This window comes from Pleurodeles waltl, chromosome 1_1 (assembly GCF_031143425.1).
Source record: "Pleurodeles waltl isolate 20211129_DDA chromosome 1_1, aPleWal1.hap1.20221129, whole genome shotgun sequence".
Taxonomy (NCBI): Eukaryota; Metazoa; Chordata; class Amphibia; order Caudata; family Salamandridae; genus Pleurodeles; species Pleurodeles waltl.
The window spans coordinates 937,729,745-937,749,719 of NC_090436.1; the positions used below are offsets into that span (position 1 = coordinate 937,729,745).

Consider the following 19,975-nt stretch of genomic DNA (forward strand, 5'->3'; position numbering starts at 1 on the left):
AGCCCTGCCGAAAGGCAACAACGCCTGCACAAGAAGGATTCTTTGTAAAGCGACAAGGCAGATCAAGGCATCTTCGGAAACTGAAGCTGCGGCCTACAAGAGAAATTATGAGGCATGTCCCAGCCAGCACCTCAGCACAGACAAGGGTGACTATGGCAATGAGTCTCCCTGCCTCAATGGAGGCCTGAGCGACGACTTCCTGTGGATGTCTGAACTCACTATTATTGAATAAGCTTCCTTCATATCCTTTACAGTATGCAGGGGCTTCTCTCAGTCCTGTGCCATATTGGAGCGGGAGATGGGGGCCTGTGTTACTCGCGTCACACAGACATGAGGCTTATTCACTGGTTTGACTTGGTCGTCTGTATGGATACATTTACACAAATGCACTAATGCTCGCATGGAGCACAGGCCAAGTCACACACTTTGCAACATTCATTCACATGGTTCAGAATGGGTGTTTGATACTTCACGTTGAGAAGTGTAGGGAGGGGAGAAGTTGCAGTTTATTTTAATTCACTTGAGTTTAGGTTCATGTTATAAATGCAGGCACTTGAGCACCTCTCTAACACTGCATCATATAGACCCCCATGGTGACACCAAAGGATACATTTAAAGTACGTTCCTGAAACGTGAACAGCTTCATTAATAAGTTATAAAAAGAGGTACCTCAGAGGACCTGAACCACTACTAGAAACACATCTGCTGGGCGATCGATGTCCCTTTCTTTCCTCCCAGTGAATACACCTGAGTATTCCATGCCGGTTACACAAATGTGTCCAGAGGGACTGCCATCTTACTTCATACGTGTTTCCCAGTATACATCACGAAAACACACTGTAATGATCTTGGTAGATTCATGGTGATCGAAGGGGAAAATTGGACAGACACATTGGACCGTTGTCTCAGTTTATGTCCCCTCCCGCAGAAGGTACCCTCTGCGCACTTAAAAACATTCTGCTGCTGTCTCTGTCGGGGCTTATGATAGTAGGGAGAGCTTTTAATTCATTTAGGGACTACATGGCTGACATCAACTCCACCTGTATTCGTAAATTAACCATATTGAGCATGTGGCCGTCACTGACACTTGGCGATTATAGCACCCATACAATGCAGAATACACTCGCATAGATTCCCTGTCCAGGATATATTACTTTTTGCCTCTGCTGACACAAACACACTGGTAAACGCCCACATCCTCCCACACGCCCTGAGTGTCCATGTTCGATAATGCATATGCAGCTTGGATGACAATCTAGACCATGGAGGATGAGTGCCAGGAGGCTCCAAGATGCCCACTTTGCTGTAATAAATCAGTAGCACTTAATAGATTACTTGGACTTCAAGAACAGCATAGTTACTAGACTGTCGATTTTATGTGAGGTACTCCTGAGAGAACGGACTATCATACCGGAACCAACAATAGAGTATAGTTAAACTAAAAAAATTACATGACCCGGTCAGTTACCCTTTGGAGGTGGCTAACGGATTACCAAACTAGTCAGGGTATAGAGATGCTCAGACTGTAGCTTGGCCAGAAACTCCTAGATATGGCTTCTCTGGCATACGCAGCGAACCAATATAGGATATGTGGTCAAAGACAAGGCAGAGCAATTGCTGCACTGGCTGATGATTAGGTCATGAAGCCAGACTGCCATGGGGATAGTGTCACTGTACTCTGACATCCTGGTCTTCATCTGTGACCCCAGAACCTCCTTGCCCTGGCTGCTGCATGTGTGTCAGGTCTACGCTGATGCCTCTGTTCTCGCTGTCACTTGGACCAAATTTATCTATGTCCCTATAGCTGGAGTACATGAGAATAGTCAGCCAAGCACTCAACTGCAGTCGGAGAACCAACACTTTACATATCTAAGCATCCGTATAGCACTGCACAAGCAACAGGCGTGGCACTTGAACATCGCTCCGCTGTTCTTGTGGACACGGCACAACAGACAAGTGGGAGGGCCTCCCACTAAATATAGCAGACCGAGGAACACTGTTAAAAATGATCTCTTCTACTGCTGTTATACAGACTACAAAACTTCCCCCAGGACATTCCCCCCGACTTTCTTTCAAACCCTTCAATCTGCAAAACGAAAGTGTTTATTTATTTTTTATTTTTTTCTTTTCTAGGTGAAGGTCAGCCATGTATCTTCTACCACCCATGCATACTCTGGCTCTAAGGTGGGAGGTTTGAGGATCCATGACATGAAGTTATGCCAACGAGCCAGCCAAATACAGCCCATCAGCGACTGGCTAGATGTAGAGGGCATTGACCCTGCGATAGCCATTAAGATTTGTGCCTAAGAACAATGTTGCACACTCATCCTACTCTATGGTCCCCATAAAGGCGCCACTTCCCCAGTCACATCATTCCAACCCCCCCCCCCTCCAAACCCCTCGCAACACCAGGCTTAATTTTCACTAACATGCTTGAGCTAAGCTGGACTAGGTGGCATGGCACCCCAGCAGAGGAAATACTGATGTGGCCTGGGACACGACTGGGTCACACAGTGAGGCTAGAATGCTTTTGAACCTGGGACACTATTGGCATCTCAAATTTGGGAATATCTGGGAGGGTAACGCCATGTGCACTTTTCAGCACCTTTTGGATAGATATGCGATACACAAGTCTAATGTATGTGCAGCTACATCATGCACTGGAAGCTTGCCTGACTACTCCGCAGACCCTCCCACAGCACAATACCTTTAGAGTCACATGTTGCACTGACCAGGATAGAAAGGAAATGAGTTTCAAGCATAATACCACACACTGGTGAACAACACCCCACGGCTGCACTGAAAGAGTGGGATAGGAACACGTCATAGACATACTGGAGGAGAAGGAGACCTGGACAAAAGCAAAAAGGGGCCCTAGAACCCTACCAGTCCCCATGCAACTGGGGCTCATTTAGCTAAGATATTTGCTTAGAGTATATTACAGCCCCACATGAGTAAGTAAAATGAAGCCCAGCCTCAACCCGCTCTGTCTGAAATGTAAATCAGCTAGGGGCACAACATTAGCACAGTTCTATCACAGGTGGTCGGCAGACCAGTTGTGCCACAGCCCAAACTAAAAACTGCTGAAGTTCATGGGCCAATGGGGCGGCAGGAGAAGCACCAAAGTATCTGTAGCACTAGATTTCATTATTGCTAAAAAAAAAAAAAAAAGACATTGCAACGAACTGGATGTCTGAACTGACCGCCTCGGTATTTGAGTGGACATGTGGATTGGACTACTGCACCCAGGCAAAACAATTCATATATAAATCAAATGGTTGTCCAGGAAAGCATAGTGAAGTCTGGAGTGCCTTGACTGTGTGCTCCATAGGTTTTGCTGTGTATGTAGAAACTGATGCTACCCTTCTTTTACTTAACTTTGTACATGAGATACTAGACTGTATACACTTCTTCTCAAACGTATATGGTAAACACGTTTACTGTATTTCAGAATTAATAAACCGATAAAATATTCTGCCCCTGAACCCTTCCAGAGTTTTGCCCATCAAACACAGCCTCTTTCATATGGAAAGTGGACATGGCCTTCACCCTCTTTAACAAATTCTCTAGACCCCGAAGCTCTTCTTACCTACCTGATTACTGTATTGTAATGTTTTCCTTGCAGCCATAAGGTGATGTTTGTGATGATGATTTTAGTATTAAGCGTTCAGGTTTCTGTATCTGTTATATTGATTCTTTTGAAGTTTACATCTGAAACATTTGTACATTGTTTCTTTTAGAAATTCTTAAATGAGTCAACTGAGTAAATGGCAAAAATCTGCTGTTTTTGATGGGAAGCCTTTTTCTGGTACTAGGCACATATTTAACTTGGCTTGCACCTCTTTCTATACAGTCTTGCCTTTGCCTTCAGACTGACGTCTCTGTCATGTGCAGCCTTTACCTTGGCTCTCTCCCCCTCTTATATCTTTCTTACTGGCTACCGGTTTACTTATTCATCAGTTTTGGTGATGGGGGTTTTACTACAAGTGACAGTGTTACTGTGTAGAGCTTGAAATAGAGCATAGATTCATAAGAGGATACTTGTAAAATTGTCTGAGCTCAATCTCATTCTGATAAAGGCTTCTGTTTCTTGTATAAGTGTAGCTTAACTCTTACTGGTACAAGTGCATTCAGCTTTACCTAGTCAGGACGGGACGCTTGCTTGGACTCTTTTGCATAAAGTGCTTTGTGTAGACCATGGTGGTCTTTCATTACAGTTTGAAATCCCTTACCAGGCCTTAAGGGAGCCAAGTCCCTTCTGTTTCAAACCCCAGTAGTAATTAAAAATGGACATCGAAACTGGTCCCTATTGGGCCCGTTCATTTCCTTAACTTTAATGGCAAAAACATTGATCAATGTCTGAACAAAGATTATTAAAAAAAAAATGTTAAGGTAATTCATGTCAGCGATTTAGTTCCTGTTTATATTTAACATATTTTACTTAATGTTCCCTATAAATGTTGGCTATTTCCAGGTTGTTTTGTGTTTTTATGTGTACATACTACTCTTAATTAGTGCCGAACATGTCTAACGTAGAGTGGACTTAACAGAAGTAATTGAGATATTCGGACGACCTCTTCCCTTACACATGTCTCAATAATGTACAGTTCAGTCTCACAGTTCCAGAATGTAAATATTTTCAATAATAATTATTTACCACATCTTTAAAAACAACCATTGTAAAGCTAACAGTCCTTTCTGGCATTAGGGTTATGCCTTTCAGTGTGTTAAATTTTTTGCTTCAGTAACAGAAAGCCGAGAGAGGAATCAAGATATCAGTCAGCTGGCACACTATGGTGATAACAGAAATTTAATTTTGTGTTTAAGCCACAACCTTGATTACATAGACCACAGCTCTTTTAGAAAACACCCAGATACACTTTTTTTTCATCCCACTTAAATATCTGGATTTGAACCAGTGGAGAACATAGTTTCTGCCTACTGTTGCTTTTCACTGAGCTATTGCCAGGCATTTACGTTTGGATTTACTATTGCTGTTTGTTTCATCTGTTAATTTGGTCATCTAACTCTAGAAATAAATTTGATTCCTTGTCACCTTTGTTCCACTTCCTATGTGCTTTATTTAATGTTGCTTTGTTAATTTGTACATGTTTTACTTTCATGTGTTTATGGCTGGAGGATGGTGACGCAGCTGTTTCTAATAGAGACTCATAACCACAAGTTCCACACCTTTTGAATTTTCCCCAGGTGTAAGACTGGATCTAGAAACTTTTTTCAGTAGTACCCCTGTGTGCCTGTAGGTGGTGCAGTGCAGCTCTGCACTGATATTGTTTCGCAGGCTCTTATAGGAGCCAATCTTTGCTCATATGTCCATTCCTATCTTTCTGCACCACCTGACTTGGATCCAGAGCTACCTCTTCTTTCTGAAACCGCTTTTCAAAAAAAGGTTTATAGCGCGAGAAGGAAATGTGACCTCCCAAGATGACGGGTTTCAAACCCTCTATGGAACGTTGCAAACAGATGTCTGTGAAAATCCCTATAAGGTTTGCCTGTGGTGCCTGGGACCAAACCATGGCTCGAAGGCCTGCAGTGACTGGCGCAGATTAACCCAAATGCCGTACAAGACCGTGAGGCAAAACTCTGTCGCCAAGCTCCAGAAAAATCTGAAACGTGATCGGTCCAAGTCAAAGAATTGGTCCTGGACCAGAAGTCTTTTCTGAGGTCGGTTGTTGTCTCACTCTTTGGGTAAGTCAAAGAAAAACATAATGAATCCAGGCGGGACACAGACTCCTCCTGCCACTCACACTCTCCGGAGAAGGCCACAGGGTGTCGCCATTCCTCTCGATCTCACTCCCTAAGTTGGTCGACCTCTGAACCCATCCTTCAATGTGTCCCATCACAAGCAGAGTTTCTGGAGCATCTGTGGCACTGAGGCTGACCGAAAAGTTCCCCAAATCTATGCTCTGACTCTTCCGATCCTTACCAGCTCCCTCTGGTGTATCTATAGGCCCCGGGAGCAGAGGAGCTCCCAGTCTGGGGTACCACCAGTGGCTTCCCTCTCGGGTCCTGCTGGGTTGTCTGCATCCACCACTGGTCTCTTCTGGCTCCTGCACAGACTTTGCCTCCAGCGTTACACCAGTTCCCGGAGTCTCAACAAAGATGCCACCCCATCAGTGCTGGAGTGGAGGACAAGGTGTCCATTGTCCTCTCTGACTCAGTTGACACTTCTGCTGCTTTTGACTGTCACAGCGTCACCTCCCCCAATTGACTTGCTACTGCCACATGAAAGGACATTCATGTTTCATTCCTTATTTGTTATGGATTTAGGCAATGCTTAAAATGCAAGTGATGAAATAGTGGAATCAAAACACAATGAAAATTGGTGTGACGACATTCAAGAATGGCTTTGACACTTCTCCTCAGTTGGGACTTCTCTCACCTCCCAGGCATTCCCACTGAGGAGAGGCCTTCTTACCCTATGGTTATGCAATGAGGAGCCAAAGTTATTGATCTTCAGCCTCCATTTTAGTGGTCAAAATTAATGTCACAACTTAAGTGCTTCCGCTGAGGTAAACATCTGTTGAGCCTCTCTTGCCCTTCAATGGTGCACTTACAGATTCCCTTCTAGGAGCCTGCGCCAAATCTTGCTCTGGCGTGCGAGTGAATTGGCAAATTGTGAGAGGCCACCGCCCTGCCCTGGTGACCTTGCCTTTTTATCTGCTGTAGAGTCATTCAAGGACGCTCTCTGGGCTAATCTGCCCCTTCTCACCAGCAGTATCACCCCTATCGTTCGTTTTGCAGCATTAACAGAGGTAACCCACACTTCCCCCTAGTTTAGCAAGGTGCCCATCAGGTTTGCGACCGTTGCGCCCATTGCCCACATGGTCGGGGTCAGAGAGCTGCTCCGTCTACTGCCCAGCAACCCCACCTGCCAAAACACTTTAGTATGCCCTTAGTGGAGCACAGCCACCCGGTTGAAGGCAGGATCCAATGATTCTTGCCAGACTGGCAGTCCATCACTTTGAACTGGTGGGTCCTGCAGATAATCTGGAAGAGGGGTGCACCACACCCAACCTTGCCATTCTACTGCACCTTTCACCATTCACAGAGCGACTGACGGAGGACCATCTGTGCAACCCTTTTGGCCAAAGGGGCTATTGAGAGGGTGCCTGTGCCAAACACTAGGTTGTAGTTGTTTTTCTCGCTAATTTCTGATGTCAAAGAAGGACAGGGGCCTTCATTTTATTTTAGGATTTTTCCCACTGAATTCCTTCCTCTTAAAGGACCAATTCAGAATGCTCACTTCGGCCTATATATCTTGTCTGCCCTCGAGACTGGATGATTAGATTGAATCTGCAGAACACCTGTTACCATATACTCATCATGCAGGCCTATCGGCGCAACCTATGATTCATGGTGAGACAGTAGCATTTTCAATCTGCTGCGTTCTCTTATGGCCTCACCAACATTTCTCAGGTGTTCACGATGGTGTTGGTGGTGGTGGCAATACACCTTTAGAGGTTGGGGGTGTCAGTCTTCCCAAAGACTGGCTGTTGAAGGCAGACTTGCTGTAGGCAGTCACCAGCCTCCTACAGCCGACCTCCTGTCATCTTTGGGTTTCATCATTGTGCCAAAGTCACACCTGACTCGTTCTCAGCTGCTCCCCTTCATCTCAGCCAATTTGGTCTTGGTTCCTTTTGCGTCTTTCCACTGTCCTGGTTTTTAGTGAGGTTGACTTTGAGGCTGTTGGGACCATTGGCCTCCTGCATCCTGCTGGCCAAGTGTGTTATGGGGTATATGCGGGCTCTACAGTGGGATCTAAAGTCGTAGTGGACCCAACATTAAGGGTCCACTGAGACTATCCCGATTTCAAAGGAGACTGCGAAAGATCAGCAGTGGGGGTTACTGCACTGTGATTAGGTCATCTGCAGATTCCTCACCCTAACCACCACCAGGAGTTGAGAGTGGTGACTGATGTATCACTTCTAGGACGGCCATTTGGGTTAGGTGGAGTTCAGAGGTCTCTTATCTTCAGCTGAGTCTCAGCTCCATATCAGTCTCCTGAAGCCGAGGCCCATCCGCTTGGCATTAAAAGCCTTCCTTGCATCCTTCAAAGGGGCAGGTGCTTACTGAGAACATCTCCAACATGTGGTATTGCAAAAGTCACAGTGGTGTAGGGTCGTGGACCATAAAGGAATTTTCCTTGAGGTGAACAATTGGGTAGGATCTTTGAATGGCAGGGTGGAAAGCTCAGCCATCGCAACTAGCGGATCACAAGAGGCAGTTAAACCTGGACGTGCACAAGTTCTCTTCCACGAATGGGCAGAACTATTTGCCATTGCCAAGAACACCCTGTCAGCAATTTACGACACTGGAGTTTTCAGGGTGTTTCTTGCCCTGATACGTGTTCTTCCGAGAATGGAGTCAGGACTCCTTTTGCCTTTCTGCTGGTTCCTTTTCTGCTCTGAGTTCCGAAGAAGTTCAGGACCGGCCAGCACAAGTCATCTTGCTGGTATCCGAGTGTGCATGGAGAGTATGGTATTCAGAGCTCCTTGGCTTGAGTATCTGTCCTCTGATTAGGCTATCCCTCCAGGTAGACCTGCTGTCGCAGCAATGTTCAGGGTTCTGCATTCTAGCTTTTGCAGTGTCTAACTTCAATGCATGTAAATTAAGCATTGACAGCTGAACCCTTCAACATTACCCCTGTGGTGGCTGATGTCATCTTGGAATCAACAGTTCCTCTACGAAAACTGTTGCTGGGATAAATCTGTGGTTTGGTGTGTCACATGCCAGATTGATCCCCTCCAGGCCAAGTTATCTGACTTTCTGTTGTTCTTGTCTCTCACTTGGCAAAGCTTTGCTTTAGGCACAATTAAGGGACACCTTTTGGCATTTTTGCAATTGTTTAAATCGCTGTTTGACACATAAAAAAGTAAAACAAGGCCATGCAAAAGAGGACCGTCTACCTTTGGATCATATTCTGCATCAAGATGTGCTACACATTGACCAAAAAGCAGCCCCCAGAATGTCTGCAAGCATATTGCACGAAGGCCAAAGCTGCTACCATTGCATTTGCACCCAGAATTCCTGTCCTGGACAACTGTATTGGCACACTGAGTTCCTGTCGTATGTGGGTGTCGCTCCATACATTCATGGTTCACTACTGTCTTGACAAGTTCTCAGAGAGGGGCATTTCACCTGCTCGGTCCTACAGGACATTTTGATTTGCGCCACTTCACAAAACAGCTTAGGAATAGGTGCTGCTCTGATGTCTGTGGAAAAGGTGAGGAATCTGTGGTTAAAAGTCTCTATCAGAAGAACAAGGTAATTACCTTTGGTAATATTCTTTCGGGTAGAGACTTTCTAACTGCAGGTTCTTTACAGACGCTCCTATCCTCCCCGTTTGTGAATTGTGCTCTACCAATTAATGAGATCCCAAGTCTAGGAATGTGCACAATGGTCAGAGACATTTTGCTTTTAGGGCTTTGTGTGGGGGCCACAGACACCCTTGAAAGCGACTGATGCCAGGGAGGCATTGGAACCACGCACATCATGTCTGGTGCGGAATAGCGTCAGTATGGAGCAACATGGTGCTACTACCAGCGCACAGAGGTACTGCTGAAAAAGGTTTCTGGATTCAGTCTGACACTGGGGGAATATTCTAAAGGTGAGACATCTTTGATTTGGTGGCTTCTATACCACAAAGAGTATTACTGAATGCAGGTAACTTATTCATCTGGACTTGCTATGCCTGACAAAAATATCCCTGGCGAAGTACACTGCTGATTTAAGTGAAGACCTAAGTGACTGGCAATGTATTGTGAGTTACTTGTGTCAGAACTCAGAGAATGCCATATTCAGACTGATCAGTACACTATACTGCACTGTATTTATGCCCAGGTGCCTCGATAAAACATTCTCGTTGATGCAGAGCACGTGCCCTAAGTGTCACATAGAGGATGTTAACTTGTTACACATCTTCTGGTCCTGTCCCATCATAATGCTGAATTAGATACTGAATATTTGAGGAGCAAGACGATTAAGCTGACTGGGATGGTGGGCTCCTTAAAGTGACAGAAAAGTCCAGAGTATGCCCCCCTTAAAAGGAAGGAAATTGCTTTGAACAGGAGTAGTGACAATAGACACTGAACTTCTTCATCATAGGGCCAACTCATCACTGATTTGGGGGGAGGGGGTGTTCTGCGGTTGTGGCTGTGTTCCTGATTTTTACAAAATGTTGCTTGATGACAGTCACGTACCCAAGTAATGCTCTGAATGTATGACACACACTGAGATAGACTTTTTGATCGCTAGCAATACAATACCTGTATATTGATGATCTTAATCCTGCCATAAAATGTAAAAATCCCAATGTCCATTCCAAACATGATTGTTACTATTGAATTTGTCTCTCTGGTGGAAATGTGGTTGTACTTATGTATTGATCAGACACGGATTGTTTGCTAGTTGTGCCTATTGCATGTTAACATTTCGTCACATTTGGTCAAATGGAAGAAAATTGCTACATTAAGAAATATATCAACTGGGCTCCAGTTTTCAACATCTGTGTTAATTTTCTTTGTAAATCGGTCATTTGATGTGGTCGTTCTCTGTGCCTCGTAGGCAGAACTCTAATTGAAAGGTGCGAACAACAATGATTTTATAAAGACTTAGTTTGGACTGTTCACAGCCCACTGAATGTAGGTCACAAAACATTTTTCTCACACCAGGTGCATTTTATGTGCAAACACAACTAGTATTGCATAATTTTTATCAGCATCACTGTTTGTGTTCGAGCTATGACTTACTGTGTGGTAAAATACATTGGAAAAGGGGCAGATGTTTTTATTTCCTTTGTCGTTATATTTTTACCTGAGTCTTTAATCAGTGTTATTTAATGTTCAATATTTTTTCCACTTCCTTTAGTTGGGAGCCGAAAGTGCTGACAGTATTGGAGAAGTATTAAACAGCAAAGAAGAGCAACGTGAAATTGCAGAAACCAGAGGAACCTGTCGGTAAGTTTCCAACTGTGCTTTTGATTTACTTAAACATTTTTTTTAAATCAACAGTAAAAGGCAAGCCAGCAAAGCCATACAGTTTAACATGAAGTAAATTAATGTAGGTAAGTAGCTGAAAAATATTTTACCATCTTATCCTATATCAAAAAATACAGATTGTTACTTAAATCAAAAGTAAGTCGGGGAAGATAATTTAACAATTGAATGAAACAGAAGAAAGAACAATTGGAGAAGTCTAAGAAGCAGTCTACTAAGTGAAAGTTTTAGCATGAGTTGAAAATTAGACTGGTCAGCTTTCCAGCCCTTTTCTTCAGGAGTGGCTCCCGTGCTGGAAGCTTCTCTTTGTTGTGATTGAACCAAATTCCTCCAGCTTTGTGTTTTTTTTCCTGCCCATCTCATGCTCTTCTTTATGCAGTTGAAATCATCTGCATTCCTACACTGCTGAACATCTAGGAGACTCAGACATGGCAAACACTGGAGTTGATCTGACACAGACCCAACCCCCCCCCCTTCACCTTCTTGCCTGGTGCACTGATCCAAACTGTGAAAGAATTGAGAAAGGGTGAGGGAAAAGGAGAGACGTATATGTGCGACTCTGTAATCCTGTGCCTGAAAATGAAAAGTACTTTGTGCGTTTGCTGCTCTTTTTCATCCTGGTGACTACCCAAATGGTCCTTGGCATTCTTAGCCCATTCCAAAATTAGTGATCACCCTAATATATAATGGATGTTTATTGTTGTTAATATGCGCTTATTCAGGGAATTGTAGTGCTACTCATCATGTTGCTATCCCTGGAACAGCGGTGATAATTCATGGCAGTTTGTGTGCACTTTTGTTACTGTGCCTACCGTAGTCCTAATGCATTCCCTAGCAAAATGGTGGTAATCCTTGTCATATTATAACATGCATGTTGTAATAGTGCTCACCCTTGGAATAATGCTCCCTCTTGCTAAGAGTGTCTCTCTTTCACCTATTGTGGGAAGGTTGCACCACTGGCCAACAGGCAGTCTCAGGCATGATGAGGTCTACTCACTGGCAGAGCGTTTGGTCTGTCATAATGGTGGTAAGTTTTGGTAAATCTTGTCTATTTATGGCAGGTTGGTGTACACTTCTAATATAATACTTGACCTTGCATAATGTTGATCATTATTAGCAGGACTCTATCGTAGCAGTACTTATTTCATATGTTTGTCGTTCCTGATGTTATTTTTCTATCCCTGCCATATCAGTCAAACTCCCATGCATGGGTTTTCTTTGACATTCAATCCAGCCTTGCGCTGTGGAGACTCCTGTGCTCCTGGGAGGGTGCTCCATCTTGCAGTTCTAGCACTCATGTATGGATAGATAAGAGTGCATTATTTTCTGTAGTTATCAGCTTACCACTGTTGTTCATGTAGATAAAACTCTTAGGGGCAGGTTTCAATTTGAATGTAAATACCAACATTTGGTATGCTAGATTGGCTGTTAAAATCTCAATTATGTCCTGCATGATGGTTCTCTTGGAATGTGAAAGCAAGCATCTTGAGGTCTACTGTATATGAATAAGCACACAGAATGTCTTGCTTGTTGGGTTTTTTCACAATTTTAAAATTCACAATAATCATAACCATCCAGCTGAGGCTAATATTTTGGATTAGTACCTACCTGAAATAATGGTAATGGAAGTATCCTACTTTTTTGAATTAGCTTCTTGTAATTTATGACGGAAACTGTCTTTTTATAGCCATGAAAAGTACAATGATTTAAATGTTGTCAGTGATGCTGGTCTTTAGATTGGTATTGCCTCAAACTGTTGGGTATATCTTCTCCATTTGAAGCATTCCTTAGTAAGCTGCATCTTCTTTTCAGTCCCAACCAGTCTTATGGTTTATAATTAGGCCTCCGTCCTGCAAACATCCACAATCTTCTAATCAGTATGAACACACAGCATTGTGTTTTCTTAAAAGGTAAGTCCACAATTTTTCGCTAAACATTATACTGCAAAAAAGCAAAGCCTGTTACATTTATTCATGCTTACTACTTCTATTTACTTTAATGTTCCACATGTTATCGCTCTTCAGTGCTTATGTTTATTCATATCATGGTGTTCTGTGACTGAGGTAGGCTTATGCACCCGGCCACCCAAGTTTTCCAAAGTTGGGTGGGTTGGAATCATTGAGCCCTTATGCCTTGTGTAAGATTGTTTTTGTGTCCTGCCAGCTACAGACATAAATAGATTATCCAGCTTATAAAAGGGGTTCAGAACCTTGAAAATGTTCAGGACACAAAACTTTTGCAGGTACTCATTACTCCAGTCAAAATACACATTTTGTGTACATCCTCCCATTTTTCGACATCTTGGTCGACATAGTTTCTCCCCTGTTTCTAAAGAGCTAGCCATTCTAAACTGGGATTGCTTTTTTTTATTAGGCTGTTATCTATATAGAAAATAAATGGACAATACCGCGGTATCATTGCACATATCGCTATGCCTTTTTCCCCCCTCATAGCTGCCGCTGGAGAGCAGGGTTTTAAGAAAGAATTAGAGTGTGCACTAACTCGCAGGATGCGCTTGTATGGAGAGACAGCTGTATAGTCATTTCCATTCCCATGCAGAAGATTGAATATGTAGATGGAAATGGTTCTCAGTTTTGCAGCAACAAGTTGCTGAAATAAATGAACCCCTATAAACTTTTTCCTCCATGAATTTGCATTCTACATTGTCATTTTTCACAGTATGTGACAATTGTGTAGTCCATAACAGTTTTCACTCTGTTTTAAACTGATTTTCAATGTTCATTTTTATGGAGCGTGCACGTTCATGCACAGGACACATCTAATCCTTTTAACTATGACTTCTATATGCAGGTAGTTTCTTGCACCTATAAAATCTTGTCCTGTGCATGTAAGTGTTATTATTTCAGAATTCAGGAGGTATTAAGTGGGAAAATCAATGAGTAGTCTGCAGAAACCAATGTGGGGCAGTGATGCTGGACCTGCATAGGGAGCTCTCTTTTACCCTTCAAAAATAAATATTACTTTCAAAGACTTTGAAACCCACACTTCCTTTCACATGTTTAAATGCCTGGTTTAATATATGTAACATCCCTTCAATTGTCATTTACTTCATCCTGCTTAAAAGGAAATGCTTTAAATTCATAAGCTCTTATTCTAGCAACAGGCTTTCAGGAGTGCTTCACTTTATTCAGTGTGGTGGACTGAGTCTACAGCCTAATTTGGGTTTTGCTCCGGCTAACTAGCAGTTCCTCATCTCCACCCAAGAGCAGGGATGATTGGGCAGCTGAGTGCATGACACAGTTGACTCCGAGAAATCATGGTCACTCAGATCGCATCAGTTTCTCTCATTTACAGTACTCTCGCATATACAAGGACAATCAGAAGCAGTATATGCTTCAATAAGTTTCTAATGAATCAACTGCATCTTAGATAATAAAGCATGTACTTCAATAACCAGGACGATAAAGCATGACAGGGTTAAAATAGTGACAAGGAAGGTAAAGCATAAAAATAACGCTACCATACTGTCACTAGAATCATTAAAATAATTCCTACCTAGGCTATGTTAGAGCACAGCATGTTAAGCTCTATTTCTGCCCTTCAGGTTCCCTTGGGAAGACATCATCCCTCATACCTGAGCAAGAGGCCCGTGGTCTACATAAGCAGCTGCAGCGAAGCAGTCCGCAATCAGCATACAGTTGTGGTTGTCTGGCTGGATTCTCCCTTTAATGTACACGGGCCAAAGTAGTGTTTTTATTTTATAATAAAACAGCTGATGCTTCAAGAAAAGATCCCTATGTAAGAGTGTGTATGTTTCTACGAACACTAGAGACAAAGCGTTACCACGTTTACCGGCAACCTATCTTACTGCAGCCTAGAGAAAAGCACAGCGTGATGGTAATGGCTTGCTTAAGAACACAGTGCTGGCCTAGGTGAAGAACAGCTAGATGGAAAGAAATAAAACAAGACCGCAAATGGGGCTGTTAAAATAATAAAGCTGAATAAAATATATCTAGGTTAAAGTGCACAGCGGCAGTCCTAGTATTGCTAAAATAACATGTATGGAGCTATAACTACAATGGCTACATAACAAAACCACATTAGAAAATTGGGGAATCAATTCAGAAAGGCTGTTGCTGTTGAAAGCACTAGTTTCACTTAACATGCCAGGCTGTGTCCTCCTTTCAGCTTCTACAGTAGCAACCCGTATGTTCCAAGAGACAGGACTTTCATGAGAGAAAACAATTTAGTTCATGAAACCCCAGTAGAAGTTCAGTGTGTTTTACAAGGTAAATTTGCGCTAAAAATTGCCTAGCACCATATTCGTAGTCTGGTGCCTGCATAATGGTTTGAATTGTGGCTAATCTGTTATCACCTTTTTAGTATATTCCTTTTTGTGACCCTCCAAAAGAAGTATTGACTGTAGTACATTTAGGTAGGGCAACAATTACAGTGTCTCATTACCTAAATAAAACATCCAACAGGATGCTTTTTGTAAGCTTTCAGTTATTGCTACCATGAAAAAAACGCCCTGCAACACAATGTTTCAGCTTATTTACATTACCAATTGTATCCAAAGGGGAAGGGCATTCCCAGGTACTTATTGAATGGGGTGGAGTAGGGCCCTCCTCACTCCACCTTTGTCAGTGTACTGGGGAGTGACAAGTCCACCAATCCATCGCCCCGAATATTGTTGCTTAACACTGGAGTATAAAGTTGGCAGCTAATATAAATGTTTCCTTTGTGGGTCAAAACTATTACTACATGCTTGTTCTGCTTGCTCTGGGGGCATTCTGTGGGTTCCAGCTCCCCTGTTCCTTGGGTGTGCCTTGTCCTGTTTCGCTTTGTTATGGCGCAATTCCTTTAATGTTCCCAGTTCCCTGATGCTTAATATTCGATTTATTATGTGATTTTTAGTTTGTAATTTCATGTGATTTTTGGCAAGGTGAGGTTCTAGCCTATTTATTTTCAGATGTTTGTCTTTGAGGTTTTTATGCATTGGTCATTTCTTTGCCCGTCCAAATTTGAGCGCCATTTAATGTTATGATTTTTGCAGTGCCTTTTCATGTACATACATGTATAAAATATGTTTTCACTTTCCAAGTTCATCCCCAAAGTCCATGCTAAAAGCATATTTTGAATCTGTTCTTAAATATAATTTCCTTTACCCTGTTTACTGTTTAGATTTAGAAATGAAGTTTGTTGTTGTATAATTACAGCTACACATATGATAGTTCGTCACCAAATTCAAAACGTAAGTGTGCAGAGGAGGGGGAGGCTGAAGAGGAAGTCATTGAAGAATACAAGGTAAATAAAGCATCATCTCCTCCCTTATTATTTACATTTTTAAGGGAGCTTGGCTATTAAACCTGATGTAATGGAATCTCTGAACTGTGTTGTGTTACTGGAAGTGGATCACACCATTTTCACGTGTAATTCCATTAGATTCAACCACTTTTTTTTATCTAATGGGTATGCTCGTATTTACAGTGGTATGAAATCCATAGTCCTGTACAAAGAGTTAAATAGTCTTTACTGTAATCTTATTTGAACAGTCACTTAAAAAAATCCTGATGTGGTTTTCATGATATAAATATTTTTGGGGACTTGCTTCCTTGTTATGAGCTTAAGCAATAATGTATTACCTGCTGTTTATCCATTTGTTTAATTACAGAATCAGCAGTTTTGACATGCTTACAATTAACATATTTCTGAAAGCTTTTAATACTAACTCTTAAACCAAGAAGTAAGCCTTCTGCAACCAATCGACTTTCAGAGTCTGCAATACGGAATTTAACCCTTTTTTCCTATAGACCTGCTTGTTGCTATCTCGGTTACATGAGTTCTGTTGCCAAGCAGGGTGGGAAGATGGTCGGTCCTCTACTTACATAGGTCATTACCGAAATAAGGTTTCCACTCCAATGTTGTGGTTTTGTTTACAATAGATAATACACTTCCCTGTTAATCAAAAATCACATATTTCCTAAAATCCATGCCCGCTCACTACCCTTTTTTGTGTCATTAAACATATCTGCCATTTCCCGGCATGCACATTAGGAGCGTAAGGGCTTCTTAGGTATATGCAAAAGATTTTCCATATAAATATGTTTAGTTTTCTAGATCTAAGTTTTCAGTACTGTATTGGGAATCCTAATCTGTTACACGTCCAAGCTTTGAAGAATTTAATGATGTCTTAAAAAGTGACACTGGAACTTACATTTTTTTTATATGATAGAAGACAAAAGGCCCAACCACGAGATGACATCTCATTCGGTTGCTAAAATGTCTTTAACATGAAACAGTGCGGTTCTGAAAGATTGTTTCTATTTCTATATTCATTTCATTAAAAGGATGAAATTGAACCGCAGCAAGAGGAAGAGAATCTACCTTATGAAGAGGAAATATATAAAGATTCGAGCACATTCCTTAAGGTAAGAAGCATCAATCAGAGAAAAGTTGTAAATTAGTTGTTGATTTGTGACTTGCTGACTAATTTTTCTTAATACATTTAAACTTATGAAAAGAAAGGCAGAAGATTGGCTTTCTTTGGCAGTGGCTGTGCTAAGATTTCTTCAAACTCACTGAGTTGCCGAGCATTAATTTGCCAGACCTGTTATGTAAAATGTTCCTAAATAGAAGTTCTTGGTTTTCAATATCGTTTTTATATTGGCCCTGATTTGAGTAATTATAGAGGTTCATGTTCCCTTTCATTCAGTAACATTTCTCTTGTGTGGATTCAAAATATTAAATATACTTTCTTGAAGTGATAGGACCCAGTGAAATAGTTTTCATGCTGGAGGTAGGAGGGTACATAATAGGGCTGGAAATCGGAGATTCAGTGCAGTATTGTCTACAGACATCTGAACAATTCACAGTCCACCATTTTGCCAACTATCGGAGAAAGCCGTGCACCTCACTCATATGGTAACAGTTGTAATATATAGTTAACTTTGGTACTGCTAAGAGCTAGAAGCTATATAAATACTTGGCATATCGTATGTCTTGAGTGGCTCAAGTCAAGCCCAGAAACAAGTGCTTATATGCAGGCAGTAGTGGGCAAAGCCAAGGTATTGATATGAAGAACCTGGAGGAGACAGTAGCACTTTAAGCCACAAAGACTAATAATTCACTAATCTGTGGTGGGGAAAAAGATAATTACAAACTATTGAAGCCAGTGGGACTTCCTTTATCTAAGAAATACTATACCCACAGAACAACCGATACAGATATAGACTGTACCGAGGAAGTACACGTTGGTCAACTGTTCGTGGTCTTCTCATCAAAACTTATTCCAAAATGTTACATTGGGTACTGAAGAGGAAAGGTGGGGGATAGGCTAAAGACTGAAACCCTTTGCTCAAAATAATCTTCTATATTGTGTGAACTATTAATGGCTTACGGAGAATGACACCACAGTGTTAGTGTGTCTGGGAACTCCATTGTCTCTCTCATTGCCTGAATTTCCTGGAACACTTTCTTGGAAACGTTCCTCAGTTTATATCCACAAAGAACAAGTTTATTTTATTAATCTGAATTATCTATGCCTGTTTTGTTCTACCCCACTATAAAGTACCAATTCCCATTTTGCACCAGTCTGTACAGTTTAGTTGACGTGTTTGAATTATGGCACGAAAATTGAGGCTGCTCGAATCCGTTTTACCTCTACCCACACTAAGATGCTAGTGTCATATTTCCAGCACTTGTTTAGAGCCTTTAGCACAGCAAACTTGTCTTTTATTTTTTTTCCTTAAACATTTTAACATCCTAGTGTGCATACAGCCCAGTATCGTCGTCATCATTCATTTACTGGGGATCTGATCACATATATGAGGGTCAATCAAAATGGTGTGCCAGCACATCAGGAGGGAATTTCTAGCGCTAGCTTTAACTTAATGAGTTTTTAATTATGATACAGGAGTTGCTTGACACACAAAGAAATACATGTCTAAAGTCTGTATCTCACTGTGGCGTTTTGCAGATATTGAGCCAGGCGGCAGACTTTTTCAATCTGATTTGGAATTTCAAATGTGCATAAAATTTAGACTTCTAATTTTATACTGGACATGGGAGAATCTGCACAACCAGAAATTGTACATTAATATTTCTTACCTTTCACTTGGCACTCAGTCTTAACTAGTAGAATGCTAGCAACACTACACTAAATCGGGAACATACAAGCTGCCAACACCTCATGCAGCAATGCATCTTCAGATGCATTGGCGGTTAAGACCCTAGAATTCCTTGATTTCTCCCTCAGGCCTCATCTCATCAGTTTCATATAACACATGTAAAGTTTTTTTGGCTAGAAACTGGGTATTAGTTTTGGGCTGCAATCAGTATTCGACCTCCGACTCTGTGAGTAGCGAGTGAGGAATAAAGGAAGAGGTCTGGCACGTCATTGACCAATGCAATCACAATTTCTTCTTCGTATTTTGAAACATACAGGCTCATGAGGTAACTGAGGCGATAATTTGCACTATGTAAAACTCCCAAATAAATATTCTATTCTTGCATACACAATGAATTTTCTCAGCGCCGTATGTTTGTTGTGGTACTTAATTTCATCGAACTTCTGAAGAATAAGAATGGGATAACCATTCTGAACCAGTGAGAGGGGAAGTAGCCACAGGTTACCTCTGTAATCGCTCCTTCAGCCTCCAAAGTCAAACCCTTTTTAAATTCAGCACTAATTAAATGGGGGATAGTACCATCTGCTTTATTTTAAGATGTTTATTGGGAAAATAGAAAACGAAATCAAATGGCACCTGGCTGCAACACAAACTGTCTTGACAGCTCTTTGATTCGAAGAGTTCACCCTATTATCAGTGGCATTATGAGGGTTTAGCTAGCATTGTAACATCACTCTCCTTCTCACTTTGTAACAATAACTTGTGGTATCATGATGTTGTGACCCAAACGCAAAAGTATTAATTTATCTTGCAGTAGGCAACATTGTTGCAGAAATCACACATCTGCACTGCTTGAAAACAAATCCTCAG

At 41.9% G+C, this 19,975-nt stretch overlaps 1 protein-coding gene across 1 annotated transcript in view; it reads left to right on the top strand.

Moving 5' to 3' along the window:
* METTL14 (methyltransferase 14, N6-adenosine-methyltransferase non-catalytic subunit) overlaps positions 1-19,975 on the top strand; it is a 156,604-nt gene that overhangs the window by 15,804 nt on the left and 120,825 nt on the right. Inside the window, exons 2-4 of the mRNA XM_069230159.1 lie at positions 10,888-10,976; positions 16,196-16,283; positions 17,327-17,407. Coding sequence (XP_069086260.1) covers positions 10,888-10,976; positions 16,196-16,283; positions 17,327-17,407 — 258 coding nt within the window. The remainder of the gene's footprint in view (positions 1-10,887; positions 10,977-16,195; positions 16,284-17,326; positions 17,408-19,975) is intronic.